The sequence below is a fragment of the Aspergillus brasiliensis genome (assembly GCF_001889945.1).
Source record: "Aspergillus brasiliensis CBS 101740 unplaced genomic scaffold ASPBRscaffold_17, whole genome shotgun sequence".
NCBI lineage: Eukaryota > Fungi > Ascomycota > Eurotiomycetes > Eurotiales > Aspergillaceae > Aspergillus > Aspergillus brasiliensis.
This window is the reverse complement of record NW_027137458.1, coordinates 18,276-45,975: the sequence shown is the minus strand read 5'-3', so window position 1 is coordinate 45,975 and position 27,700 is coordinate 18,276. Positions and strand designations below refer to the sequence as shown.

Below are 27,700 nucleotides of genomic sequence, written 5' to 3'. Positions count from 1 at the left end.
TTAACGACTCAACTTTGAGCGACTAAAGACCATGGCTATCGACTTTGAAAATGACATTGTCCTTCTCACCTGCGCAAGTGGTAAACAATGTTCCCATCTGATCCCACTCCTGTACCGTAGGTGGAGAAGGCTACGCCTAGCTGTTCACAGCGTTCAGTCTGAGAGGGCTTTGAAATCGCGCTATCCGGAGACCGAGGTGGTGCGGGGCGATATGACCCAGCCAGAATACAGAGACCAGATCATGGCCGGTGTCACAGTCGTCGTATATATTGCCCCCGCGTTTCACCCGCAGGAGGCAGAGCTTGGCTATGCCATGATTGAAGCCGCGCGTCAAGAGGCCCAGAAGGGGACTTTTCAGCACTTCATCTACTCCTCGGTGCTGCACCCGCAGCTGCGGAAGTTGATGAACCATGATTGCAAGCGCTACGTTGAGGAATACCTCATTGAATCAGGACTCAACTACACCACTCTTCAACCCAGCCATTTTCTCGACATGTTCCCGGTCGAAACGTTGCTGCATCAAGCGGACCCTGTCTTCCGCGCCAGTTTCAACCCCGACACGGCCTTCTCGTTCACCGTTTTGCAGGACCTAGCAGAGGCTTTTCTCAAAGTGATCGAGGAAAGAGAAAAGCATTATCTCGCCGAGTACATGATCTGTTCCACCAGGCCTATCTCATATCGAGATGTTGTCGCTACACTCAGTCACGTAGCAGATACTCGCATCGGGGTTGTGACGCAGGAGTTCTACGAGGCCGCTGAGCAGCTGCAGTCTTTGGTGTCTACGGATGCGGGTGGATGCCACCGGACCACGCGGGACGGTGTCCATCGACTGCAGCTTTATTATGACTTTTATGGGATTAAAGGCAATCCTAATGTGCTGGAATGGTTGATTGGTCGAAAGCCGACGACGGTGGATCAGCATTTCCGGAAGCGGGTCATCCAGCAAAAGGACTGATTAAATCATACGCTACGAATGGCAGAGCAGTCTCCAGTATATGTTGACTGCGAACTTCGACACCACTCATCGTTTCCACCAGTTGTAATTTAATCTTTCCCGGCAGAGCAGACCGGTCTGTTTCTACCCGTTTTGCAAATCGATCCCGGACGAAGTCCTTCAAGTCCGCATGGGAAGTAGCCCGGACGTTCAAGAATGCACACTAGCTCAAGCGTATTAGCAACATGGGATTTTGGACGTTTATGCCAATGCCAGAGATGTTCGCCCTGATTTCCGCCCCGGCAGACACCAAATCGGGATACTCTTCCTTTTTTGCACATTGCTCTCGCTACCAGAAGCATCCAAATACGGGAGCTGCGCGGCAGCCGAGCCATAATCAATGAGCTACCAGTCGTCTACACCAAATGGAGACCACTCTCTCAGGGACAACTTCACGTGGTTATTTACCTAGTGAATTGCGCGATAATATTATATTCAAATCTTCCGCTAAGAAATATATTATAAAGTGATGAGTCTAAGTGTAAATTCTATCTATAGTATAACCCCAGTACCGCCATATCACAACGTGGTGTGTTATATAAACAAATAAAAAAGGAATTAGGAAGCTTTTCTGTCACTATTATCCGCAAGAACATGCGGTTGTTCCGTAGTACCAGATCTCCCCTAATCTCGGCCGGTTCAACCAAGCATCAGCCCTGTTATGCTGGATGCCCTCTGTGACCATCTCGCCAAAAAGCTCGGTCTCTCTGTCGAAGAGATGGCTATCGTCCTGTAGTCCACCGGATATCCTGTGCGAAGCCTTACAGTCGTGGTCTATCAGGGCTGAAAAACTGTGCTGACGAGCAGAGTACAGTGATCAATAGCAGCTATTCAAGAACAGGGGAGGTTCGCAGGAACCTTGCAGGAACTGAGCGAGGTTCCCCTCTCTTCATGATGAGACTACTCTTAATGCTTCATCAGGTCGATTAAAGGGAAGCTCCCGACTCATAGGTTTATTTAATTATCGCTCGCGGCATTGATGACTACCTGTTAAGCTAGGTTACTCATGGATCCTGAAGCGGCGATATATAATAAGACGATGGTTTCGAATATATCATATAATGAAATACGTGATGAAGTTGTCAGATTGATCTGTAAAGAAGCCGCTTCCTCAAACAAATTGATAAATGCGTCATAGGCGCAGAAGAAAGGTAAATCTTCATATGAATATAGCAACATAGAAGACATACTATATCCAGTACAAGAGCTCCGTACAATACTGAGAAATACTAATCTCGGCAAGATCAGGAGTATGTGATGCCACGACCGACGAACCAGAGGATTGAGTAGTCCCAGGTGTAGGCTTTTTGCTCATTTAGATCTTCTCACCAATGCCATGACTTTGCTCCATTTCCGTGGTCATCATCGCCAAACTTTGTGCGAGGGAGCTCAACCAGGTCGAAAAGATTACCGTTGGTGGCGTTGGTGTCGTTCCGGCCGAGCGAGCCCAGGCCGAAGTTCTGAATGGCACCTCGCAGCATACCGTACAGGGTGATGTAGGAGTCACTGGTAGTGTTAGGGGTGATGCCAGCGCCGAAAAGGATGGTGGCAATGTGGTTGTTGTTGTTAGGAGAGGAGTCATCGTCGTTCCACCAGGTAGCCTCGTCGAAGGTGGCGACAACCAGAGTGCCTTGAGCCTCTAGTTGGGGCAGGTAAAGATCCAAGAATGAGTTAAGCCACTCGCCACCGGTGTTTGGCTGGTTGAAATAGTTGCTATCGGACGCAGGGTCGTGGGAGTTGTGAAGCATATCCGGGACGTAGAAGGAGTATTGTGGCAGAGTGTTTGACATAACATGGTCGGCGAAGGTGTTGTTGGCACCGTAGATCTTGCTGCAACGCTCGTAGCTGCTAGTGTAGGAGCTAAAGAGCAGAGCAGGGACGTCCAGGCGACGGTACACCTGAGAATTCCACTCAGGGTTGGTGCTGTCGATCGGGCCGTTTGTGATATAGTTGTTACAGTCGTTCGGACCTCGGTGAGTGGCGATAGGATTGTACCACTCGGCGTAGGTACCATAGGAGATGTTTTGGGCCTCGAGAAGGTCGTAAATGCTAGTGGCATTGATATTGTAGAAATCCTCATGGGCCATACCGAAGAAATCACCAGCCACGATAGCAGCGTAGTTGGGCAGGGATGGGTGGGTGATAGCGTAGCTACGGGTCAGCAGCTTGCCACGGGTAGCTAGCAACTTCCAGTAGACCTGGCCCATTGTCCACTCATAGGCCTCGTTCTCGAACATAATATGAAGGATCTTCTTGAACTTACCCTCGGTATCGAAGAGCTTGGAGCTGTTGATAGCCTTAGGGTGACCCTCGCTAACCTGGAAGAAAGGGTACTTGCCAGTAGATCCAGATGGAACAGGATAGCCCTCCTTTTTACCATAGCCAGTGAAGTTGGTACCGCTGACGGTCTCGTTGTTCACCGACCAGTAGTAATAGCCGTCATACACTGCAGGATCGAAAGGAGGCCGATAGGTGAAGGGATAGCCGGCCATCACCGGGTCGGTCCGCTTAAAGACGTTGCCACCGATGTAGGGAACATCCTCTTCGGGAAGAGCATACTGAGCAGTGGCCGCGGAGGTAAGAGCCAAAGCACAAACAGCTTTGGTGAGGGTGTTCATCTTTGATGGCTGAGAGTCCACAAGCGACGGTATCTGGAGAGATGTTTATTCCTAAGAGAAACAGGTTCTGACCTTGGGATATAGACATCCTTTTAATATCAAGGTAAGCAACGCATCTTGCGCTACAGAGCAAGTCCACGGCACTCGAGGCACACGTGGGTGGGTCTGGCTAAGCAGTGAAATGAAGGTGTCGACGCGGATCACGGACTATTCTCTCTGCCTAGATGCAGTTGTAATTACATCAATCTTAATGCTCGTATCGGGCCTGAAGATCAATTCTGGAAAACCACTGAAGGAGACCTTTGTGCGGCAGGTGTCCGTGAGGTGTGTTCTGGATCCGTCAGTCATTGGTTAAGCTTTCAGCTAAGCTTTGCCGATCGAAGGGTCCAGCTACGGTGGACCGACCAACAATTCGACCCACGTGCATTAGCCAAAGCCTCTCGTTCGAGATATTTTTCCTGTCAATTGAAATGACAAGGCGGCTTCAGTTTTTCTAAATCGGGAAAAATTATGGAAGTAGAGATCGTGAACAAAAATTTACAGCAACTGAGGGCCTGTCGGCGTGTCATCACTCATGGATCTGCGCACACGAGGGCTGTACAGAGACTCTAATTTGCAAGACACGGGGGATATCTATGACTCATAAAAATGACCCCTATTCTCTGGTGAGCTGTGTTAAATATAGTTTCGATTTTTTACCCTAATCCACTAGGGTTGATGCATCGCATATACGATGTCTTTAGGATTTCTATAGTTTGTATTGGGCCCATTTTTTTGGTGATAAAAGAAATATTATCCTTTCTCATGGAAATCATTAGCATGATGTATCTGATAGCTCTGAGAGTCATGAGGTTATTAATCATGATCTTCTATCCTTCTAACTTCTATAAGATAATATTCTCGAGTAATCAACTACTGATCTAAATATATTGTTTTACTAGATAAACTAGAGCTCCATTCTAATCTGCCTATGGATCTTCTACTTCCCACCAAAGCATCTGATCTACTGTACTAGGTAGAGCTAGGTGGGTTTTCCTTCCCTACTTGTAATATCTGGGAATATTATATTTACTGTGCATGTTGATTATCTGTATACCCAAACTCAGTCAGAAGCTACTGAGAACAGCTTCTATAATTTTTAATTCTATCTGAGGCATTTTATCCATGGTAGCCCTATGAGAATTGCCCATAAATATACTTGATCACACGATTGGGAGTCAATGTCAGAAATGATCATATTTGATTATGTAGTCCCTTGCATTTTGCTCCTCAGATATTAGAAAACGTATATTTGCTTTTAGTTATTATTAAATACACTATATTCCGTTTTAATATGTGTGCTTGGTAATTGTACTATATAGCTTTGATATTCTATTTCTGTCTTACCCTTGAGTTGAATTGTGCTCTCTTTGAACAACTATACCACGAGTATTGAAAGCAACGGGACCTAACAAACTCTATTCACATAAATTCGAAAATTCTATCATTCAATCATTGCTAATCCACGTATCAATCTTGAGCGAGCCCATAAAGTTTTATATAGTTTCTCTATTTACTGGTAATCTATTATATGGCTCGGAATTTCTCTCCTTCCATTGCTTACTTTCTGTTCTATGAATGAATGCAGTCGACCTCGTCTGGTTTGATAAAGCTTTGAGGAACCTCCTTTTCCATTTCCGTCCCAGCTTGCGCAGATATCTCACTATGTCTGGCGCATATGAATAAGTATCGTTAAAGGGGCAAGCCGAGTGCCGAACGCTCATTTTTCGTGTCTTCATGGAGCACGTTAGAACTCATGACAAATTTGGGGGAGGGGCAGGTATTGCGCGGGGTGTTCGAGGTAAAACCAAGACAGACATAAGGGTAGAAGTGCTTCGTGGGCCCGTACAGCAGATCTTCTAGAGTCAGCTCTGTCCCACATTGAAGTCAAAAGTCCGAACAGTTGTGGTATAGCGCGAGTGGGACCAACTCGAGCGGACTGCGGGATCCTGACATATAGTACAACTCCTCCGGTTGGGGTCCGATAACGTCGGATAAATTCCATGCTTGCCACAGATCAACGGATAGTTGGAAGCCAGGATATATAAACTGAACGCTACTCCATACTCCTCACTCAAAAAGGTTAGAAGAGCCCCATTGCACCTCTTTCAGATTCAACTCTTCTATGACAAGGTGAAGTACCTTAGAAATGGTTTCCACTCCAAGACCCACTTTCGGTGTGGCTCCAACGAAGACTTTCCAGAAAATTGCAATTGAAGAGGCAATTTCGACCCATATCTTCAATGCCACCACCACACTACCGCCTGTTGAAGGCACTGCCGAGCTCCCTTACGTCGACAGCGAGTATGTGACCGACGTAAAAGACCGTCTCAACAATGTTGAGGCCCGGGTTCAGGCTATGGATGAGGCGGGCGTGGCTCTCACCGTGGTGTCCTTGACCATGCCTGGCATCGAGGGAATCTTTGATACCTCAATAGCAGTTGAAACGGCGCGCAAAGTCAACGACGAGATATATGAGTTGTATACGGCGGGCCCTCATGCTGAGCGCTTCCGAGCGTTCGGTTGTGTTGCTATGCAAGACCCACACTCTGCAGCCACCGAAGCCGAACGTTGCGTCAAGGACCTAGGATTTGTCGGCATTTTGATCAACGGCTTTTCGAATGTTGGAAGCGCCGACCAGGTGCAATATTTGGATGAACCGCAATGCGCCCCATTCTGGGCTAAAATGGCCGAGCTCGACGTGCCGGTCTATATACATCCCCGAATCCCCTCACCAAGCCAGATGCGTGCCTACAAGGGGTATGAATTCCTGGGGGGTAGTCCGTGGGGCTTTGGAACCGAAACCGCCACACATGCAATTCGGTTGATGGTTTCAGGATTGTTCGATAACCACCCGAATCTGCGCATTATTCTCGGACACTGTGGCGAGGGCATCCCCTTCACGATCAATCGCATCGATCATAGACTGCGGCACTTTCAACCACATCATACTCCCTGCAAGTTGCGACTGCGAGACTATTGGGAGAAAAACTTTTATATCACCACCGCTGGGGTCATGGACGATGGTACATTCTTCGACACGCTGAAGTCGTGCGGGGAGGATAGACTTCTGTGGAGTGTTGACTACCCATATGAAGATTACAATGAGATTGGCTCATGGTTCGATAATCTGGATTTGAACGCCAACTCAAAGGCCAAGATCGGCTGGGGAAATGCACGAAGACTCCTGAAGTTGGAATGATTTGTACCTTGGGTTTCTCCCGTCGTTCATGGGGATGTTGCTCACATATCATCTGGCCTGTGTGCGGTTTACCCTCATATAGTATCTTGAACACATCTCTTTTCAGCATGTCAGTCAGTTTTAGTGCAATAAATCCCTCCCTCTACACGTAGCTCCTACAGATCCCTCGACAATAAGTGTTCTATTGACAAGGCTTTGTCGTCAATGATCTAGACGCATGTAACCTTGTGAAGCCGCAAGTAGCTCATAAAGCTGGTGACGAGTTGAGAGATACAGATGAGTCATTTTTATTAAATTGACGGCATCGGCTAGGGTGTATTCATAGGGAGGGCCGCTGATGGACGTGATCATGTGAATTGCGGTGATTGGGGAACATGGCTTACACCCAGTTCTAGTGGTATATGATCACCTTGCGGTCTGTGACTAATTTGTATAAAAAGCATAAAATCTATCGAAGAATGAGTTGCTTTGGTAGATAGGAGAAACCCGAAACACTAATCTCCTGGTAAGTAACATCAAGATCCGATCTACATGTAACGGTATGATAGTGTGCGTACAATGACATCCATCATACTCGGCATTTTCGCTATCGAGTCTCCGACCTAAAAATCGATTTACGCTGCGTATGTCTGGTCAAAGTTGAATTCTTAGGAGGCTAGGATTAACGTCAAGAATCACCTATTTTGACGTCCTTAGATTTACTATCTCGAACTGTATCAGCTGCCGCTCTAATACTTGCTTCAATAGAGTATGAAAATCCAGCATTCTTCATCGGATACTGGTCGAAGGTTGCTTGGGAGATTTCCGAGCGCGATGACGGACACTGTTTGTACTGGCAGACATAGATTTTATTCTCCAGGGGGATCATCAAATCCGCCTGCAAAGTTGAAGAATTTCTGACATGTCAGGCCCAGCGGAAACTGAGTTAATAGCATTGATGTTTGGCAGAAATGAATGCCACCCGCATCTTAACGATTTATATACACGTCACGCCTTAATCAGGACATAATGTACCATAAAGGCTGAAGCTAATATACAAAAAAAAAGATCATTGGGTTCGGAGAAGTGATCAATTGCGCGTTTTCCAAGTGACGACCCTGCTCGTCAAATACTCCTCAATGCCAGGTGTCCCCGTAAACCTGCCAAAACCGCTCTTCTTCACTCCGCCATGTGGCACACTAACATCATCATGGATGCTCATGGAATTGATATGGATATTCCCCGTCTCATACTGCCGTGCAACTCTAAGACCAGTTGTCAAATCCTCTGTGAAGACAGCTCCCGCAAGCCCGTATTCGGTGTCATTGGCGATAGCAAGTGCCTCCTCTTCAGACTCAAACGTGAAGATAGTCACAGTTGGGCCAAAGCTCTCTGTGTAGTAGAGATCTGTGTCTTTCGGAACGTCACGGAGAACGATCGGGCGCATTGTAGCTGTTGGGGTTGAAGTTTCAGTCGCGTCGCCGAAGACAACGGAGGCGCCGCTTTCCAAGGCAGCAGATACAAGGGTCTTGGTCTTGCGTGCCCCCGATTGCGAGACAAGGACCGGTGGAGGCCCAGAAGCAGGAAAGATGGCCTCTGTAAATGTCTTGAAAGCCTGTATGAATGACTCGACCAAGGAGGAATGAACGATAATCCTCTCAGTTGACATGCAAACTTGGCCGGCCTACAAGTTGTGCATTTATCAGCGATATATTCGCCCACGGAAAAGAGAATCGAGTTTACTTACATGGAGGAATGAGCCAAGCGTACAAGCTTCCGCTGCTTTCTCGACATCTGCATCCTTAAGAATGATCGCACTGGCCTTGCCACCAAGCTCTGTAATGATCGGCTTGAGATGCTTTCCCGCCAGCGATGAAACAATAGCGCCAACCGCGGTGCTGCCAGTGAAATTAATCTTCTTGATAGAGGGATGGGCAATAAGCACTTCCGTAACCTCAGCTGCGTCGAGAGGACGGTGAACTACGAGATTCAAGCAGCCATCTGGAAGACCAGCCTGTCGGAAAATGTCGACAATTGCCCAGTAGCAGCGAGGCGAAAGCTCTGATCCTTTAAGAACAACTGTGTTCCCCGCCGCGAGCGCGTATGACACTGCTCGGCAACCCAGTGGCCATGGGGCATTCCTGATAACGTTTGTGCGTCAGAATTCAAGGAGATTGCTAAATGATGGTCACGAACGCTTACCATGGCGCAATGCCCAATATCACACCATATGGCTCCTTGAAGATAATCGCACTCCGACCTTCCTCCAAACAGATGGGAACTGAACCCTGGACAGTAGAGGTGACCCGACCTGCGACGTCCTTGAGCTGTTCCACAGTCAAAGGAAGAATCCAGTCAACAAATTTCTCGTCCGCCCCAGTTTCTTCTATTTGGTACTGGCGCAGCTCGGCATCGCGCTCTTTGAAAAGCTCGGCAGCGCGTAGTAAAATATCACGACGGACAGCAGGCTTTGTCTTAGACCAGGTAGAGAATGCCGCCTGCGCACTCTCAACCGCTTTCACTGCGTCCGCAGGGGAGGCGGCGCTCGATTTCCATGTCTGGCCGGTTCTGGGATTGGTGACATCGAAAGTCAATTCTGTTATGATATCTGCGCCATTGATGATGAGGGGGACGGTATCTGTAATAGGCACAGTCATTTTCATCAATAAGATTGCTGACCAATATGTTTGTTCAAAGAAAAGGTGAGCTATTGCGACAATTGATAGATTCCATGTGCCGTGTCGCTTCGATTATAAAGGGTGATCTATTTCCCAACGCCTCGGGCTAAATCCCGTGTCAGGGCGGGATACGCACGAAAGCTTTGTCAGGTCGTGTCTCTCTCATCTTTAATTCACCGAAATTGGTCCCCGCCAGAAAGTGGGGAAGCTAGAATACATTTACCACGTAGTACGGAAGTATCAAATGGCTCGCATTTCAAGTGCTGAGCTTCTCCGGAGCAATCGGACGAATCCTCTTGGAGCCAAGTGCGGGAACAGAACTCGCCATCAATGTCAACAACGCCATGGAAGCAGCTGTCGATCGGTATTCAAAACACTTCACAGCGCTTGCCGAGCTCCCAGTGCACGGGCCGGATGCAACTGCCAAGGAGCTCTACCACTGTATCAAGGGACTCGGCTTCGTCAGTGCAATGATGTCTAGCTCGGTGAGCGAAAGCGGAATATTCAAGGATGCCCCTATACCTGCGCCCCGGCATCGTTCCTAAGGCTGTGATGGAGACGTACTATACTTTGCCGGAACACCCGCTTCTCTGAGCGACATTCGGTTATATGGGCTGGGGCTGGCATAACGAGATTGCCTTCCACGTTATACATCTAGCGATGTCGGGTGTCCTAGACCGACATCCACATCTAGACCCTGTAATGGATTATCATAATTCAGCACTTTAGCACCAGATCTAACAAGAAAATCCTTACATTCAGGCAGAATATAGAGGAGATGGTTCAAAGACAGATATAGATGAATATATATTGCCTTTTTTCTTTACTATCTACACAGGTGGCGATTGCAACCTAGGGCATTCATGGAGTTATATTTACCAAAGACTATACCGTTTTGGAGTCTCCGAGAGTTCCAGAGTTCGTACACGCGCTGGGGCATATTGTTTCACCTGCTGACTTGTAGAAGATCTACCAGCCTAATATAGAACAGCTTTGCAAGGATCAAAATGTAACTGAATTGATATGGCCGTAATGAGGTTTGTATTTAGATCCACTTAGGATATGATTACTGTAAAGCCTTATCATTTATAGAATTCATAGTAGGATCAGGGAAGTCTAATATATTTAGCTTCACCTTTTTGGCAATGGAACGCGCATTTCACCTCAAAGTTCAGTTCCAGGTGAAGGCATGAGCTTTCACGAATGACAAGATTCAAGATCTATTACTAGAAAACCGAAGGATGTATAGTTTATATATTATACCTGCGGCTGAGTGACCCTTTTCTCTCCGTCAACTTTTGAACACTTCCTGCCTCATAGGCCTTCCTTCGTCGAATAACCACACATTGCAAAGTATAAATTTGCCACCAAGCCCGCGGCGATACATAATTGCCGCCGGCATGGCTTATTACGTTGGTCTTGTTATACTAAAGAGAGAAAGAAAGAAACGGATCGATCCGGACAGTAGAAACCGTACCCTGCTTCCAACGACCGGAAGAGTGAGCCGGAAGTGGCGGAGTCCAGAGGCGGATCTTGAGCGCTTTCATGGTTTCATCAACGTCAACGGGTCCACGGGATTTCCGGATATGCTGGGGCCAGAAAACGTCGAAGTTTCATCCTTCTGTGGTGTAGGGTTCCACTCTACCCCATAGCTAACCCCACGTGTATGATTAGTTCTTATTCTGAACACACACAAATAAATTGCCAACTTGGGATGATACCAATTTGGACCTATTAATATCCTAGTGGTGCATCCAGTGCTCCACTAGCACCAAGTATTTCCGACTCAGGCAGAAATTGGACTATAGTTTTGCTGGGTCAATTCCGAATCCCCGAGGGCCCTGAGACACTATGACTGAGAGGTCATCATAGCGGGACACCTGTCAGAACCCGCTCCTAGTACACTTTAGGAGTGAATTCTCCGGACTTTAATAGTATCAATAAAGCACAATACGACTAGACCACCCCGGTAACTAAAAGACTAGAATTCCAAGTCAACAGACACAGAACGGGCATCACTTATGAACTTGCGAGGTGAATTTGAAATTATCAAGGTCAGATCCTCAAAGCCCCTGTCAGAAATACTGCTTCGTGGGTAAATTATTATTCTCTTTTTCGTTATATACTTATATTACTGTAGACTGGAAAATAAATTACTTTTAGCATAGATTTTTCAAAACTAGCCTGACCGTCAGAGCAATACCATCTGCCACTCGGCCGCTAGGGCCGACTTAAAGCGTGTATAAATCAATCAATCCATCAATCTTCGTTAACTTGCACGGTAGACCGGATTGAATTTGCCACGATACACTCAATCGCAAAAGCAAAGCATTTCAAATACCAGGCCTGGCTTTGAAAGCTCAACTCCATGCAGTGCGGGGCCATGGGTATCATTTCGCATGTCACTTTCGGACTTTCGGGGAAGGCAGCCTTATACGCTGCCAATGTCTCCGCAGAACAGGTCCAGAGGCCGTCGAATTCGCCCAAACCATATAGCAACGGCACCTTGACCTTTGTGGAATAGTCCTTCCAGTAGCTAAGCCAGGTCGCGTTAATGTCCCGTAGCTCGCCTTGGGGGACTGGTTGATTCAGCTCCTCGGTAAAATGACACATCTTCAATGGTGCAAGATTCATATGAGGGAGTTGCAACATGATAGCGTCTTTTGGCGTTACATCAAACTGAATCCTCTCCGCTGCTTCATCCAATAGATGTAACATGCTTTGTCTCGGGCCTTCCACAAGCTCGCTGCCAATACCGGATGTTATGAGGCCTGCCAGCGGATAATCCTCCAAGCCGGTGTAGGATCCGGCAGCAATCGTTGCAATCATGGCGCCGATCGAATGTGATAGCAGCACCATCGCTGATGCTTCTGCACGTTCTGCAAAGGCTTGCCACAGAACAGGAAAGACCACTGAATTGAGGTATATCCCTTGTGCTTGCGCGTAGGTCGGTGCATTTTCAACGTCAGGAGCTGGCGTACTCGCTCCGTAACCAGGTCGGTCCAATGCGATGACCGGAATTTTCAAAACACTTGACAGGTTGAATACGGATTGAGCGCCCTGGACGTCAAAGTACCGACAATCATAGCTGCCACCGGGCATACACACAATGAGCGGCCGTTTTTGAGTTGACTTGGAATCTCTTGGTGGAAAGTTGTAGCGGCCGGATAAGATGGCGCCATTTGGTAGAGAAAGTTTGAAAGGCTCCATGGTTAAGTGAAGTCGTTTGAGGGAACCATACAGAAAAGAAGGGTGCTCTTTAAGAGGAAAAATAACTGGTGACTGCTTACTACCTATTCATACATAATCGGAATTGCGAAGGCTCGCCGCACCGCGCTACGGGATGAGAAACCCGCCGGCGTATTGAGACCAAAATATATATCCGGTAGCCCCATGGCAGTACGCTAACCAGCTGGGTTGGTCCCGCTGGACCCTTTTCTTTTTTTTCTTTCCTTTCTTTTTTTTTTTTTTTTTCTTCTCTTGTCTTCGCCTTTCAAAATGTATAGTCAATGAGCGTTTTATGGATTCAGCTCGGAAGCGGTCTGTTGTAGGCGGCTGCCAATCATTAAGGACAGTTGTTGATATGGGATTGAACTTGAAGCGGTTTTAAATGTGGACATTTGTAATAACTATTTTGACTAAACCTCTTCCAGAGAGGTGTGATTGTATGCTACACGTAGTTGGTATTACATCTACAGCAAAATGAAATGGCAATGGACAAGCATTACCGGGTGCGAATTGCGCGTCTGGCGTTAACCGCCGGATGAGACTTTTAAGAGCGTCATGGCTTTATATAACAAATCAATCCAACTAAGGCTTTCAGGCTTTCTCCTCACTCAGTGTGTAACATGTGAAACTTGATTCTTATGGGCGGGGCTATGCATATCTCTGCCCATGTTGACCGTATAAACGTCCCGCAAATAGACTACATCAACTTTCCTAGCACGGCACATCTGGGAAACGCAAATATCCACTCCGATCGGTTATATCTGTCAGCTGGACTTCATGGAATGGCTACAAGGTGTTAGAATTTTCTCGCCATGTCTTTTGTCCGAAGGTGACTGGTATTGTGTCCACAAATTTCGGTTCCGCAATGCAGTTAGTCACCAAACGCATTCGGGCCGAGCGAAGCCGGCAATTGCTATGGTAAGGGGTATCGGACAATTTAATATCAATGCGAGCTGAGCAGGCTATTCGGGCGATAGTGGTATCATCGGTCTCCTCTTCTCCACGCATCTTTGCTATTTGGGCTCTAGGCCACCATGGCTCCGAATGGACTTTGCACTGAGCGTATTCCCCTGTCGGGCGACCTGTGCCCCCAAACCCCGAGATATCCGCAATTCCGCCTCAATCTGCGCTGTAAGATAATCCCGCATCAAAAGTTTGTACGTGCATAATACGAGATCATGGGGCCGAGGCTTACCGACCCAGACTAGAATTATACAGAATAGTGGAGAAAAAACGGTCTCGGAGTCTACAATCTACTCCTGTTCTAGTAAGCATCGAGAATTTACCATTACGGGTGACGGAATCCAGGAGTTGATAGTATCATAGGAATCTAAAGGCAGTAGTGTATACTAGCTTCACCTACTCCTATTACTTGCAAATCGTATAATTCTGGACATAGGTAGTCCATGCTCACCGCTAGAAGTGATTACCGCACCTGATTTAGAGCTTCGTGTTGTTGCAGATTTTCATGCACAAAAACACTTGAGGGATTTTGAAATCCCTGTTTCTAGTTATGGATGGAAATAATCCTAATGCGATGGATAGCTCGGCAACCTTCCTCCATTCCCGGCCATCTACCTGCTCCGAGCTAATTAGGTAGAAAGCTTGTGGTTGGGACTAATATAAGTTAAGCCCCATCGCCTAAATCAAAAGTCTACGGAAAAACTTCTGGTAGTAGTAAAGGTGCGCCAGTATAAGCCTTCTTTGTTGAAAGCAAAATGACACCGCCAACCAACCACATGCTGGCTCAGGCGCAGATCAAATCACTCCTTGTGCGCGAGCGCTACTACCGGGATACCTGCCAGTGGGAAAAGCTGAGGGCTTGCTATCACCCGGATGCGTCGAAAACGCATATTGAAATAACCTGGTAAGATCCTGTCCCTGATGAAACTGCTACAATGATCTGAGACGGCTTCAAGGTTTCAAGGGGATATCGATGGATTCGTTGAAGGATCCAAAGGTATGGCCACGGGCGGCACGGGCGCTGTTCATACTATCTGTCCAGTTGAGGTCCATCTTCATGGTGAGAAGGCTCTTTCCGAATCAACTGGGTCAATTTCCATCCGCTTCCAACACGATGGGTCATTTTTTGATTGCGTCTCGTACACGCGATTCATATCTCGACTCGAGTTCGTTGGAGGTGAATGGAGGTTGCTCACTTTGGAGGCGATTTATGACCGCGACTTGATTACGCCTGTAATCCCTCAACGGACGGCCGAGTTCCATTTCCCCAAGGATGCCAGGGAAAGCTATAGATGTATCTCTTGGGTTTTATCGCAGAAAGGATTCGCTATAAAGCAGGATTTACCCGGTATCGATGACCAGACTTCGTGTGCGCAGTTGATGGAAGCTAGCTTCAACTGGCTGGGCAAGTGAAGCTTTGTCGGACCCCGCGAAAAGACGTTTTCCCTCGAATTGGCAGATTTACTTCGGTAGCCACAAATTTCAGAATGTTAATTTAGGATAGTCTTAGAACAAGGAAAACCCCTTGACTAGCAAGATTAGTGTCACCGGGGGAGCGCAGGTCGACATGTGCTCTGCTTTGTTATGATTGATCATTGAATGTCTTTTATCACTGCCAAACAGTTCAACTACTTGCCCCCCCCCCAAGCAGATTGGGCTTACCGGGTAGCTGTGTCAATTGACAGGGGAGATATATACTGGACCAGTCTAAAGACGGCAGTAGATACCCAAGGGACACATCCAATCCAGCAAGATTATATATTGATTGGCTGCGGTCGGCCCCGTGTAGAGACTACTACTCATGAGAGTCAAGGGCGAATTCGAGGTCTGTAAGTTAATATGATTAAGAGTATATTGATTTTAAGCTACAGCACTTGGAGTGTGCATCTCGGGCAATTTGGGAGTCATTCAAACAGGCGACATATATGTAGTGGAAGTACCTACAATCTGCTCTGGGGATGGCACAACTAGATCCCAGCGATCAATAAGAAAATCATATGGCTCCTTTCACCTGCCTTGAGACCCTGTGCTCTAACAAGACATTTGGAAAGAAGGAAAATTCCACAATGCGGAAGACCTGCCATTTCCCAAAAGTCCGGCAGCGTCACATTCGACTCGAAGACTTGTTTATACCCCTGAAACTGATGGGAATACACCGTATTCACGCTTCCCTGTATGATGTACATGGTGAAACTCTCATAATGCAGCACTGTGGACTATCCCTTGTCCAGTAATTTGCAAGTGTCGCTAATGAGTGGCTGTCCAGTTTTGGCGAGCAATACCGGTTTATATGCACTCCCGACTGCAGATGAACAGGGATTCACAGTAGAGTTGTATTTTCGCAGGTTTAACAGCAGCATGGTTCCCCGGGAGTTAATGCTCTTCGTGGTGTGAATCCATTGGCAGGTCTGATGCAGTTTCTCGATCTATCGACCACCGACAGTGACAACACTAGGGTCGCAAATTTTTTGTCCAAAATCTACTCTGAGACTGTTAATGGCAGTGATGGGCGCCATGGTGAGAGCCAACGGTAAGGGCTGTTTCGACAGGACGAGACGGTGATGTGGAGGGTCCATGAGCAGAAACAATGCAAAAATGATACACGAAGCTCACTGTAAGTGCCATTGCATTATTGTCTGGACGTGCCACCTAGCATATTGTTAAGTCAGCCGAAAACGTTCGGCCCGAACGAAACGGGCAAGACTAATTCCCGGCCCACCCGTTGATTTCTCCCGGTGGTTTAGATGTTCTTAAAGCCATTGGATCTTAAACTTGTGCCTGGCTCGTGGACGGTCATCGCATGTCGGTGCTCCGATCTCCGATCTCCGATTTCACGAAATGAAATGGTGGGCGTCAGATTCTTTTTTGCCTTGTTGGGATGACCTTTCGCTCTATTCACGAGCGTTGAATCTACATTATTAGTACAGTATATCAGAAGAGAAGTGCACGACATCCCTACAATTACGGCGCTCGTACAACGCTATAGAGGTTAAGAAAGAAAGCAATACTACATATTTGGGCAGCTCTTCTGTGACCACTATGTTCGTAATTGGTGTAATCCAGAGGAATATTGGTCGTTCCCCGTAGGCATGAAACTTGAGCGCTATGCAAGATGCAACCTCTAGATTGATTTCCAATCAACCAATGCTGGTAATTCAATGAAGTCGAAAATCGACCAGTACAAAGTTTTCGCTCACAAGAAAGACGATAGGCAACTATGAGATGTGCGTCCAGCTCAATACAAATCAAGACCCCGCAGATTCCTCTGCGTCCGAAGAGGTCCTAGTATTATGCAGTCAGAGACGATTGGCCCGGTTATACTTAGTCATTCTTATGCATATAGTTAACTAGTTAGACGTGTCCGCGTTGCTATCGTTACAAGAAACAATTTACCCTTATTCATCACCCGCTACATAAAATTACATCCACGTCCGTATATGGCCACGTGACCGTGGCCTGCCCGTATGCGGCAGTGTGCTATCTCGCAGGGACAGCCAACTTCCCTTTGTAAACAGTTCGTGGCGTAGCCTGGCTAAAACAAGTCGAATTCAGCTCTCTAAAGGTCCAAGGACTTCCAGTTGAGAATGGACGACTAACCGCCATCCCTCCCGAATTCCCCCATCCCCGCAGTTAGAGGGCCAGTGCATCACGTGGAGACTTATGCACCTGGAATGGCTATTACCCCCGCACGATCTTCTACGTCTCCCCATCGCCACTCTAGTCTTGCCATCTCACTCATTGCAACATTCCATGCCGCCAAATAGGGAACATGTCAAGATATCACAGGCTTGTAGCCACTGCAGGAAAAAAAAGGTGAAATGTATGTTAGTATTGTAAGGGAAATTGCCTGAAACGGGCTAATCTCTTTCAACATAGGCGACGGTGCTGTCCCCTGTGGCAATTGCTTGGTATGCCACAGTCGCAACCCATATTTTGAGGGGACAAACTTACAAGTGCTGATCATAGGACCGCGGGCAACAATGTGGTTACCCTGTTTTACAACGAAGAGGACGGAAAAGTAACGCAGAGCGCACGATTCACAGCTGTCCCAGTCCAACTGAGATGCTCGAGCAGCCAAACGACTGGGGTGGATGCAATGTGTTTTCCAGCGTAAAAGCCACAGATCAGCCGTTCGTTTCAATTGGTGAAATGAGGCAAAACCAGATACATCGCGAGACACGCCCAAATGGGCCCAGTCAGATTACTCCGAACTCTACGGAAACGGCCGGTTCGGTAGGCCAGTTGGCAGTTGAGGAGATAGATGCTTCTTCAAGACTCAATAACACCTTCGCATATGGAACTAACACAGAGAGTGGTGGCGAGAGGCCTCCGACCCCTCGAGTGGCTGAAATCGACCGAGAGGAGGCCACAATAGATCTCCAAGCTGTATGTTGATGTTTCCACACCTTACGAGCTCTTCCTGCTGACTTATGGTTCAGGTGAATTGGGAGCATCATGGTGGGTTATAGCCAATTTCCTCTGGGAACCATCATAATAATACTGACTAATATAGGGCCTGGTTCATGGCTCTCTATCTGTTCAACCCCAGGCGTGCAATGGGTTTCTGCGAAAGCGGGCACCACTCGATTCCACAAAATTGCCCAGGAACTGGTCACGGGTTGGACGCGAAAATTGACGCTGAACTCAGACATAATTCGTGAAAGATGCCCAGAGCCAGGGATCGAAAATGCTTGGAAATATGTTTCAGGTACGCAACCCCGTCTCAATGAACACCTTTACGCTAAGGTCATGTTAAAACTTACTTATTACAGCTTATTTTGAGAACTCGCGAGATAGTGTTTTCGGTGTCGTTCTCCGCTCCAGTTTCGAGTGCCGACTTCGTATCCATTTTCAGAATCCCAACACACCCGATGAGGATGTTGCTTGGTATGCTCTGCGGAATGCTGTGTATGCAATAGGGCGTCGAGTGGCTGCATCAATAGAAGGAACTGGGGACTTCGCAGCAATCCAATCAGAGGCCTCCCAGTTTTTTCACAATGCCTTTTCCGTTTTTCCGGACCTTTTATTTAGGCCCAGCGGGCTGATGGCCGTGCAGGCACTGGTCGTGATGGTATGTGTGCTTATATACCTGCTACCCCAGTGACTGACTAGTTACCCAGACTTCATACGCTGAGCTCTTAGGGAGCCCCGCTGTCGAGTACATGCTATGTGGGTCAGCAATTCGACTCGCACAATCAAAGGGTCTTCACCGACAGTCATCCAGGGCATGGAATCTTCCAAGATCAGAGATAGTACACAGGAATTGGGTATTTTGGGCCGCATATTGCTATGACAAGAACATTGCGTTGCGATCAGGCCGTCCATCGGTATGTACCATGCTTCGGTTCTCGGTTCTTTCTTCCAGCTTTCCCTGTCTTTCAGTGTTGCTAATCCAAGCTCAGGCGCTTGATGATGATGAAATAAGCTGCGAGATACCAAATGAGTTTCCTGATGGAAGCAGGACAGATATTGAAGTGGTTGTTGCTGCCATAAAGCATGCTCAAGTCTGCGCAAAGATAAGTAAACAGCTTTTATCAGCCCGGGCCTTTAATCAGTCACCAAAGTCGCTTTGCAGCACAATGGAATCGTTGGAGAATAAACTGCAAACGTGGCGAAAATCTCTCGCGCATCACCTAACCCTACCCAAGCAGAGTGGTTACCAGGCGTTGAGGAACTCCCACCACTGCGAAACACACACTTTGCGCTTGCACTACTTATACTGGGGAAGTGTCATTGCTTTGAATGCAAATTTTCATTATCCTTGGATAAGCTCGTTGCTTGTTCGCCAAGATTCGTTTCTAGAAGATCGAATTTTGAAAAGCTCGACTCGGGCTGCTGAAGCTTCGCGACAGCTTTTGTCGACTTTAAAGGATACTGAGCTGAACACGTCGTCTTCATCCCCGTAAGTATCTGCTATTTTACACCCAGCCTGGAACCAAGGGCGAGTGCTAAGTTGGCAGGATTGTTTTTTACTTCCCCATGCTCGCAGCTATCAACCTCTTTATTTACATCCTCAAAAACCCGACGCATGAGACAGTCGGCTCGGACCTTGCCCTTCTCGACCTTGCAGCCGGTCATTTCGCGAAACTCCATTTTCTCACATCGTCACAAGTATCGTTCACCTTTGTTAGAGAAATTGTCGGCCTAGCAAACAAAGCTGTACGGATGGCGACGACGGTAGCGCCTAGGAGCACGGATCGCTCAAGCGCTTATTCACCTGACATTTTTTCAGCAGATATATCCGGAGAACCGGTAAGGCTTCGAAATTCCAATGATTCTTGTCGGATGTTGATTTCGTTTTCTCCTTCCTAGGCCTCAATATTTACCTCGGATGCCAACTTTGGGGCTTTGAGTACCCTCTCAACCGAATTCTTCGAAAGTTTTCCTGCTGCAGGAGACATGATCATTTTTTGAAAGGCCAGCCTGCACCTTCGGCTGGAACCTAAAATGGACTTTACTTAGGAACATATCTCCTACGCAGCGAAATTACTTTTCTTTTTCAGGGCCCGTGTTTATCGCTTGCAGTATGGGGATATCAAGCGCTTTAATGGAAAGTTCAATATGGTATTCAATCATCCCTTCATACATCATTTCTTTCAATCTTATTGTTTAAACAGAACTCCTCAGTCCGAGACTCCCCCGACCCAGATGGGAATTGATTCATTCCGAGCAACAACAAAGCTAGGAGCCCATTCTCCTCACTACCTTGTGAATAGAGCTCCAACGCTACGACGCTCTATCTAAAGGACCTCTCAAAAAAGACTTTCCTCAATCTTTTGCACCCAAAATCTGATCTTCTAGGATGACTAAGTCCAATGGTCAAGTAACTAACTAATCGACCGAATGTGTGATGTCGGCCTAATTCCGTCAATGGAAATCCTATGAGATCCGAGTTTGTATTGACCGAATTCGGTCCCCTGTCAACAAGATTCAGGTAATTCTTCAAAAACAATATAACTTCGGCGCCTTCGCTCCCAGTTCTCCTTTATCCGCATTCTACGGACACTAGCCACTATGTTAGGTGATCATCCAGCACGTGAAACTTGCTTCCAATATCGGTAGCACGGACTACTCGTGAATGATTGACTTGGTCTGGAGAGATCACGTATTTCGCAGATGTTATGCGTGCCCATTCTGTCTAATTCAACATGTAGAGTCTTTGAAAGCGGCGTGCTCCCTCTGCCTGCTGTGCTAATGTCGCAGCGCCAGTGACACCACCATAGTTTGGCACGAAGGAACACGCAATAACAATTATAAGCACGGCGTATTTCTTGGCCGAGCTCCAATTTGGCCGATACTGGTCACTCTGTGACGGCTGGGGCACTAGGACAATATGTCGCAGCCTTCAAATTCATGGATGGAAGTCATCTGGGTAATTTGTAGTACTACGGACTTTCGAGATTTCTATATTATGTATTCTTTTTCCATCCATGCACAGCGGATTACTACTGAAGGAGCGGCCTGCTAAGCAAAATACCCCGCATACCTTACTATATTTTCCATTTTACCCCACAAACATGATCCCGAGCAGATCGCGTTTAGGTAAACCTTGAGTTTCCCAATGATATTGTTGACAAAGCTCGGGGATAAGGCTTCCGTTGTCTCGGCTCTTACTACCAGAGCTCGTATCCGGTGAAAGCTCTGCGTGACATGGTCGACATATCTGGCACTCTTTTTAGTGAACAAGTGGTGAACTACAATAAAGTGTCGGTCTTGGGAAAATGAAAGCAGCACAGATTAACAGCAGCATTGACAAATAAAAGATACAGTGAAGACCATTCATTAGCCGTGGAATAGATTTCCAAGTAGGATTATGCACCCTTTTAGAGTTTCGCCACGGAATGCTCCTCTGTATCGCCTAGCAGCAGCAGATCCATCGCAACTTCCAACTCCTTACCTCCAAAACGGCTCTTGTAGATTGATCTCCAGGCTACCATGTTGTCGGGGCGAACAAGGATAGCTCCGCCCGGTTGGATTTCTTTCAGGCCATTCCAACGATCGTCGTAGTCCCGGTAAAGGCATTTGTCACCAATTGGAGCCACGACAACTTCAACCCCACGGTTCTTGAGGATATTTTTGGCAGCAATTGCCCAATCGCACCCTTCACTGTCCGTAATCAAAGCAAACCCTAGCTTGTTTGACACCAGGTCATGGGTAGACATGACGCTATCCCCTAACTCGATCCAAGCATGTGGAAGACGATGACCGGGCTGTGTGGTGGGATAATATTCTAGACCCAGGGGGTCCCGGTTTACCGGAAGGCTTCCATCATGTAGCAGAAGTCCCTTGGGGTACCTGAACCCCAGCTCGATTCCATGTGCACAGAATTCAATGGCTTGGGTGTCGATGATGCGCGCAACTTGAGCTCGGAAGCCGTGCCCTTTATCGGTATCTTCGAACAGAGTCTGAAAACGGAATTGGTTTGCTTCTCTTTCTCCCGGGATGAGGCCAAGGGCAGTATTGATCACCGTGGAGTTACTGAACGTGAATAACCCCCAATCAGAGTTTATCTCGCCGACAGCGCGTCTTTCCACCTCGTAGCTATCTAAAATAGACTCGCTGGCTTCCCCTTTGAGAGCCAATGCCAGCTTCCAGGCAATATTGAGAGAGTCCTCGATCGCGGTATTGAGCCCTAGACCAGTCGTAGGTGGACGGCGGTTTCCAGCATCCCCGGCAAGAAAGACTCGCCCCACCCGATACTTGTCCGCGAGGACTTTCTCAATAGTCCAGTGACTTATTTTATGCACATCCATTTCTAAATCAGGGACCTTTAACAGTTGACGAATACGTGGAATCAATGCTGCATCGTCGTGTCGGTTTTGGTCGTCCATCGCAAATCCGCAATGGAACACCCACTCCTTCGAATGCCTGCCCCAATTCGGACCCATAGGAACAATTGCACCGCTCTCGAAGACAGTGTTACATTCGCCATTGATGAAGTGGCAAGCAAAGTAGCGGTCATCCCAATACTCGGAGAGATCAGCGCTGAAGTGCACAGAAACCATATCAGCGATGTTGGTTAAACCTTCCATTTTTATGCCAAGCTTGGGACCTATAGTCCGGCCTCCGTCTGCAGCAATGAGGTATTTGCATCGGTATGATCTTTCCAGTCCGGCATTGTCAGAGACTCGGGCAACGACGGAAGAGCCTTCATCGGTGAAATCCACCAATTGGTAACCGAAATATATATTTCCAGGGTTTCTCTTCTCCGCAAGCTCTTTTAGTATCGGTTCTAGCCGAAATAGCGGGAGGTTCCCTGAGCGTAGCGGGGCGTCGCGTCTGTATATACAGTGAGCTTCAGTGAATTCTATGTTCCACGTAGATGTTGTCGTACTTGTAGGATTCCGCGAACTCCGTTCCGTTATTTCCGCCGAAGCATTCGAATTTGTGGATTACCTGACGATCTACTAAACCAGAGCCACCTAGTGAGGTTTGCCAGGCAACCTGACTCATGTGTCGTGGAGGGCAGGTCTTCTGAAGGATTTCCTTCACCAGGTCATGATTGCGAAGTATTTCCATCGTGCGCTGGTTTAGATAGTGTGCCTTGGGAAGGATCGAGGTGGTTGTATGCTTTTCGAGAAGGACATGCGCGACACCATAGTTGGATAGAAAGCATGAAAGTGTCAACCCACAACCACCGCCTCCGACGATGACAACGGGGGTTTCAATTTCCTCGGACATGGTGACAGAAAGGTGGGATTAAGGACCAAAAAATTTACAACGGTAATAGTGTGATAATTTAATAGTTCGTTCAAACCTCGAATAAACGGCCTAAAGACCGAGGCATACATAAGGGTTTATAAAACTGGTTCGAGCTTACGTCAAAATATACTATTGTACCAGCTCATAATTTCCACTTTGGTGCGGGGGAATTCATAATGCGGGGAACCCGGAGCTCCGGGGTACCGGAGTTTTGAGACATCCGAACTTATATCCATGTGAGACAAAATGGGGTTTTAAGGGAACTTGGAAAGCTTGGACACTGTCGTGTGACGAGCTGATTTTGGTGTGGACGTTTGACCCTTAGGTTGGATCTCTTCAACTAAGCAGGAACAAAATTGTCAGGCTACGATTCTTTCGAAGAAGCTCGGCTTAGTAGAACGAAGGGCTGATTATTCCGCGCCATATCCATCAGAAACAGCTAGAAATAAAAGTAATAGTCCAGAACGCAAATGTTTTGAGAATTGGATACACCGGCATATTAAACCCAGTGCTATGCGCATCAGAGAAAATACAATCAAATTCAACTGATCTCTCAAAGCCCGACGCATACCTCAACATATAGTCTTCTGTGTTTACCCATCGCCGCTTCCCTTGCAATCACACTGCCGCAGGAATATCATGTCGAATACCAATTTCAACCCGTCGTTTTAAAGGCTTCTCAGCTGCGCCAGCCTCCAGCTGGCGAAGCAGCTCGTTCGGATCGATATCTGTCCCGATGGGATTCTCCTCGAAGAGCTTAGACCCCATGAAATCATTCGCCTCCTCGACTGTGTCAAAATTGTCGACCTGAGTCTCAATAGCATTTCCATCCGGGTCTTTGTAGTAGATACTGGTCGTAGGGCCATGGTTGACACACCAGGTCGGCTTGATCCCAAGCTTCTCTCTCAGCTCCCAGGCTTTGAGGAGACTCTGGAGTGTGTTGTAGGTAAAGGCCACATGGTGAAGTCCCGCTGCGGTTGCCGAGCGAGGGCCTGTGCTCACGTCGTTTATAATAGCGACGCGGTGATGTTCATCGTCGTACCGGAGAAAAGCAATGAAATCATTCTCGAACACTCGCTCCGCGCCCAGGAATCGGGACCAGAATTCCACCATAATCTTGATGTCGGCCGTTCTGAAGACGACGTGGGCCAGCCCGCTGGGTCGAAGAATCGAAACGTCTGACATCATGGGGATATTTCTGGGTTGGAATAGATGTTGTTTCATTCACCCTGCCACCTAGATGCAGAGGAAGTTTCCGATCGGGTTATTACTGAAATCTTATAAGAGGAAGTTCATGAGTTCATCAGAACGCCTGTGTATTAACCGAGTCCCCGCTCAATCATCGTCTACAATGCTAGACAACCCGCAGACCAATGTGAAGATGTGGCGTTTAACGGGGACCAATGGGAAAAACATAATATTCTTTGCGCTATTCCTTTGTGGTTCGGAGATTTAAAATCTTTACATCGCAAATGTACCTGGGGCGGTGAGAAAGAGTAACGGCAAGAAACAACCGCATATACCAAGAATGTCGTCCAAACTAGTGCCTTTCCAGTCAGGCGGTATAATGAGCCATACTTTGTCCGACAATATGCATGTTTTCCTTTATCCGTATTAAATATGGCCATGGAGGTGTAAGGGTCTAATTCCGTTGAACTTGAACGTTTATACTGCTGGGAAATGATATCACATATCCATCAGCATGTAATATGTATACAGAAAGAGATTTAGCTGGGTGTGACTCAACCACGCACAATAATTAACTATACTATTTAGCGCAGAGTGATCCCGATCGATTTATGGCTCTCCAAGTCCCTGGCAACTATCTGGGCACATCGTGTGACTGAAGCACCATCAAGAACTCCATGGTCCGCGCTCCAGCTGAGAACAGTCTTCTCATCACGCTTGACGATGAAGGCGTCAGCTCCTTTATTGTGCTGTGATAAGACCGGGACTTCGCCGACATTGCCAATCCAAGAATGCCAACAGTCGGAGGCACAATTACAGGGTGGACAACATATAGGCTCACCTTCACCATGGCAGCCCTAATAGATACGGTTTGATTAATTCGCGTGAGGGAGTTGTATGGAAGTAGGTCTTGCGTACTCGGCCGCCGCCACTGCAGGGGTATGCGAGATGCCGACTCGCTATACTAACAGTGTATAGGGAGCGTCCAATAAAGGAGCATAGCATGTTTTCCGACCGTTCTGGTAATATGATATAATATCAATTCGGATAGCGACAGAGCGAAGGTGTGCCTTCAGTGCGTGGAGATAAAGATTACCTAATAAAGTTACAAAGAGGGGGGGGCAGGAAACATATTATATGACTGTCTACTAGCAAATATCGATCCTACAAAGATGCTCCTTGAATAACCGATAAAACTGATATGGGATCAATATCATAATTACCATGCAGAAAGCCGATCCCCCACTCTTCGAGCTCGCGGCTAATCCAATCGGCTCTTACTTAAGTCCGCAGGTCCTGGAACAGAAAAGCCTTCAAATAACATCTTTTGCGTTGTCCAGATATCAGCCGATGATAGCCGCTTGAGTAATAGATGGTGAATTGGCTGCTCCTGGCTTCATCCGAGAGTTGTCGATCTATGTATGTATATCAGAGCATCCAAATGCCATTGACAAATCTGAATACAAAGTCCTGTCCTTTTGTTTCCTTATGCCTGCCTTAAAAACGTCGCATTGAAATTCATGGCCCTTGTATTATGAAAATATATCTAGCCGACACTGGCTATCTCTGTCTCGGCGATTGCGATGTCTACTGAGAGGTAATTGCAGCCTTACGGCTTTTCCCAAGCATGCAAGTTCAACGGCGCCCACTAATCTCTTATGGTACCATGCATCCTGATGGCCATTCCTCCAAGGTTGGTGCCCGTCATCCCCTCTCGATAGCGGAACTTGCTAGTTTCATTGACAATTTGATCAAACACAGGGAACACGTAATCGGTAGACTGGATCTTGATGACTGACTGACTTCCTTCATTCTGCTGCAGCACCAATAGCGACCCCGACGACGCCTTGCTTTGTCAACGGGGTATTGAAGACTCTTTCAGGACCAAACTCGCTTTGAAGCACGATGGTGCAGCGGAAGGCTCATCCAAATGCAACATCTTCACCGAAGCAAAGCACGTCTTTGGATGAACACAGTGCAGTGGCCAAGGCATTATTGACGGCTTCGCAAAGGTTCAATGGTCTAGATGGCCCTTCATCGGAGATGCCATTGGCCTGAAAAGCCTTTGGCGAATGATGAAGCAATGGGGTAAGTTTGAAGTCAATTGGTGTGTTGAGCAGACGATGTTTGGCTCTAGTTATATAGTCGCATGTCTTGAAGAATGATAATTTCGTAGAGAAATGGGGCGAGCAGTCTTTTTTTTCAAAACAAGGAGCTTAGCTGTGAGAAATACCGAGATTATAGCAAGTATTTGAATGTCTGTCTTCTAACTGAATTTGCAATTCATACTTTCAAGTCTCCTACCTAGTCATTTCCCTTTCGGCTACAACGGATAACTAAATTGCAGAGCGCTCGAGAATTTGGCGGTCTCCTAATAGGACAAGAACTTCCCCCACCCATGCTATAGTGTTGAGGGACTTCCATTTCAGCAGAGGGATAAAATTTAGAGTTACTTACTACTGCTTCCGAACGAAAAGGGTAAGGCGTAGCGGAATCGAAGCCGGACAATGAAATGAACACCCCGTGTCTTGTATATACCCGGAACGCGGAAATGAAGCGACGCACCTCATCGTCACAGAAATCACTTGGTGAACAACACAATGATTAGAGGTACTTCGGTTCAGAGGCCGTACAAGGTTTGACGTCAAATTCTGACTCATTTTGCCCTTTCAACGCAGAGGTCTAATGGCTGCGGTTGGGGCAAGTATTTAATATTTGATCATCGCCCACTCCGACACCCTCACCTTACAGACCCCATTTCATCATGCCACAGAACGCTATGAGCGATTCAAGAGAATTAGTGATATGGCCTATTTCCAAGCCCTCACCAGCGGTGAAGCAACTTATATCCCACTTCTTCGCTTTGGTAGACACCAATTCGCAAGACGTAGGGCAAGTCCTAGCTGATGAGATATTTACCCAAGATGGTGTGTTTATAACGGCGAATGCCATGTTCCAAGGTGTCGCTGGTAAGACCCCCACTGGTCCTTTCCTCGGATGCTTCAAGATGTTCACTAAACTCGCGTTCAGAGATACGGCATTCCAGAGAGGGTGCCTGGACTACAGTGAAAACCCGAAAGCATACAATCTTGAAGTGCTACGAGAATGA

The 27,700-nt window shown here is 47.2% G+C and overlaps 11 protein-coding genes across 11 annotated transcripts; 5 read left to right on the top strand and 6 right to left on the bottom strand.

Moving 5' to 3' along the window:
* The first annotated feature begins 22 nt into the window (after window positions 1–22).
* Window positions 23–1,316, top strand: ASPBRDRAFT_48090 (SDR family oxidoreductase). The gene has a single exon (XM_067626016.1). The coding sequence runs from the start codon at window positions 32–34 to the stop codon at window positions 953–955; it is 924 nt and encodes a 307-aa protein (XP_067474309.1). The 5' UTR covers window positions 23–31; the 3' UTR covers window positions 956–1,316.
* ASPBRDRAFT_347718 (uncharacterized protein) lies at window positions 1,001–1,557 on the bottom strand. Its single transcript, XM_067623269.1, has one exon. It carries the CDS (start codon window positions 1,327–1,329, stop codon window positions 1,045–1,047), a length of 285 nt encoding a protein of 94 aa, XP_067474308.1. The 5' UTR covers window positions 1,330–1,557; the 3' UTR covers window positions 1,001–1,044.
* A 596-nt stretch (window positions 1,558–2,153) lies between these two features.
* ASPBRDRAFT_78615 (uncharacterized protein) lies at window positions 2,154–3,612 on the bottom strand (the record flags this gene model as incomplete). The annotated part of the gene is made up of 2 exons (XM_067629421.1): window positions 2,154–2,183; window positions 2,389–3,612. 2 exons carry the CDS (start codon window positions 3,610–3,612, stop codon window positions 2,154–2,156), a joined length of 1,254 nt encoding a protein of 417 aa, XP_067474307.1.
* A 2,188-nt stretch (window positions 3,613–5,800) lies between these two features.
* On the top strand, window positions 5,801–6,853 carry ASPBRDRAFT_136409 (amidohydrolase family protein; the record flags this gene model as incomplete). The annotated part of the gene is made up of 1 exon (XM_067618788.1): window positions 5,801–6,853. One exon carries the CDS (start codon window positions 5,801–5,803, stop codon window positions 6,851–6,853), a length of 1,053 nt encoding a protein of 350 aa, XP_067474306.1.
* Window positions 6,854–7,912: 1,059 nt separating this feature from the next.
* On the bottom strand, window positions 7,913–9,570 carry ASPBRDRAFT_661690 (aldehyde dehydrogenase). Its single transcript, XM_067628676.1, has 3 exons — window positions 9,035–9,570; window positions 8,580–8,973; window positions 7,913–8,516 (listed from the first exon to the last, which is right to left on the bottom strand). Exons 1-3 carry the CDS (start codon window positions 9,493–9,495, stop codon window positions 7,923–7,925), a joined length of 1,449 nt encoding a protein of 482 aa, XP_067474305.1. The 5' UTR covers window positions 9,496–9,570; the 3' UTR covers window positions 7,913–7,922.
* Window positions 9,571–10,340: 770 nt separating this feature from the next.
* On the bottom strand, window positions 10,341–12,720 carry ASPBRDRAFT_59061 (alpha/beta fold hydrolase; the record flags this gene model as incomplete). Its single annotated transcript, XM_067627991.1, has 2 exons — window positions 10,341–10,362; window positions 11,798–12,720. The coding sequence occupies 2 exons, from the start codon at window positions 12,718–12,720 to the stop codon at window positions 10,341–10,343; spliced, it is 945 nt and encodes a 314-aa protein (XP_067474304.1).
* A 1,757-nt stretch (window positions 12,721–14,477) lies between these two features.
* On the top strand, window positions 14,478–15,114 carry ASPBRDRAFT_136489 (nuclear transport factor 2 family protein; the record flags this gene model as incomplete). The annotated part of the gene is made up of 2 exons (XM_067618800.1): window positions 14,478–14,605; window positions 14,658–15,114. The coding sequence occupies 2 exons, from the start codon at window positions 14,478–14,480 to the stop codon at window positions 15,112–15,114; spliced, it is 585 nt and encodes a 194-aa protein (XP_067474303.1).
* A 2,736-nt stretch (window positions 15,115–17,850) lies between these two features.
* ASPBRDRAFT_136276 (fungal specific transcription factor domain-containing protein) lies at window positions 17,851–20,013 on the top strand (the record flags this gene model as incomplete). Its single annotated transcript, XM_067618777.1, has 7 exons — window positions 17,851–18,087; window positions 18,141–18,159; window positions 18,215–18,409; window positions 18,474–18,772; window positions 18,822–19,028; window positions 19,104–19,603; window positions 19,662–20,013. 7 exons carry the CDS (start codon window positions 17,851–17,853, stop codon window positions 20,011–20,013), a joined length of 1,809 nt encoding a protein of 602 aa, XP_067474302.1.
* A 1,511-nt stretch (window positions 20,014–21,524) lies between these two features.
* Window positions 21,525–23,418, bottom strand: ASPBRDRAFT_78614 (uncharacterized protein; the record flags this gene model as incomplete). Its single annotated transcript, XM_067629420.1, has 2 exons — window positions 23,036–23,418; window positions 21,525–22,980 (listed from the first exon to the last, which is right to left on the bottom strand). Exons 1-2 carry the CDS (start codon window positions 23,380–23,382, stop codon window positions 21,525–21,527), a joined length of 1,803 nt encoding a protein of 600 aa, XP_067474301.1. The 5' UTR covers window positions 23,383–23,418.
* A 381-nt stretch (window positions 23,419–23,799) lies between these two features.
* On the bottom strand, window positions 23,800–24,658 carry ASPBRDRAFT_48086 (uncharacterized protein). The gene has a single exon (XM_067626015.1). It carries the CDS (start codon window positions 24,586–24,588, stop codon window positions 24,022–24,024), a length of 567 nt encoding a protein of 188 aa, XP_067474300.1. The 5' UTR covers window positions 24,589–24,658; the 3' UTR covers window positions 23,800–24,021.
* A 2,697-nt stretch (window positions 24,659–27,355) lies between these two features.
* On the top strand, window positions 27,356–27,700 carry ASPBRDRAFT_34364 (uncharacterized protein; the record flags this gene model as incomplete). The annotated part of the gene is made up of 1 exon (XM_067623224.1): window positions 27,356–27,700. The coding sequence occupies one exon, from the start codon at window positions 27,356–27,358 to the stop codon at window positions 27,698–27,700; it is 345 nt and encodes a 114-aa protein (XP_067474299.1).

Coding starts and splice junctions, on each gene's coding strand:
- ASPBRDRAFT_48090 (XM_067626016.1), top strand. CDS start 32: ATGGCTATCGACTTTGAAAATGACATTGTCCTTCTCACCTGCGCAAGT.
- ASPBRDRAFT_347718 (XM_067623269.1), bottom strand. CDS start 1,329: ATGGCTCGGCTGCCGCGCAGCTCCCGTATTTGGATGCTTCTGGTAGCG.
- ASPBRDRAFT_661690 (XM_067628676.1), bottom strand. CDS start 9,495: ATGAAAATGACTGTGCCTATTACAGATACCGTCCCCCTCATCATCAAT. Junction 8,974..9,034: donor ATATTGGGCATTGCGCCATG/GTAAGCGTTCGT, acceptor AAACGTTATCAG/GAATGCCCCATGGCCACTGG. Junction 8,517..8,579: donor CGCTTGGCTCATTCCTCCAT/GTAAGTAAACTC, acceptor CACAACTTGTAG/GCCGGCCAAGTTTGCATGTC.
- ASPBRDRAFT_48086 (XM_067626015.1), bottom strand. CDS start 24,588: ATGTCAGACGTTTCGATTCTTCGACCCAGCGGGCTGGCCCACGTCGTC.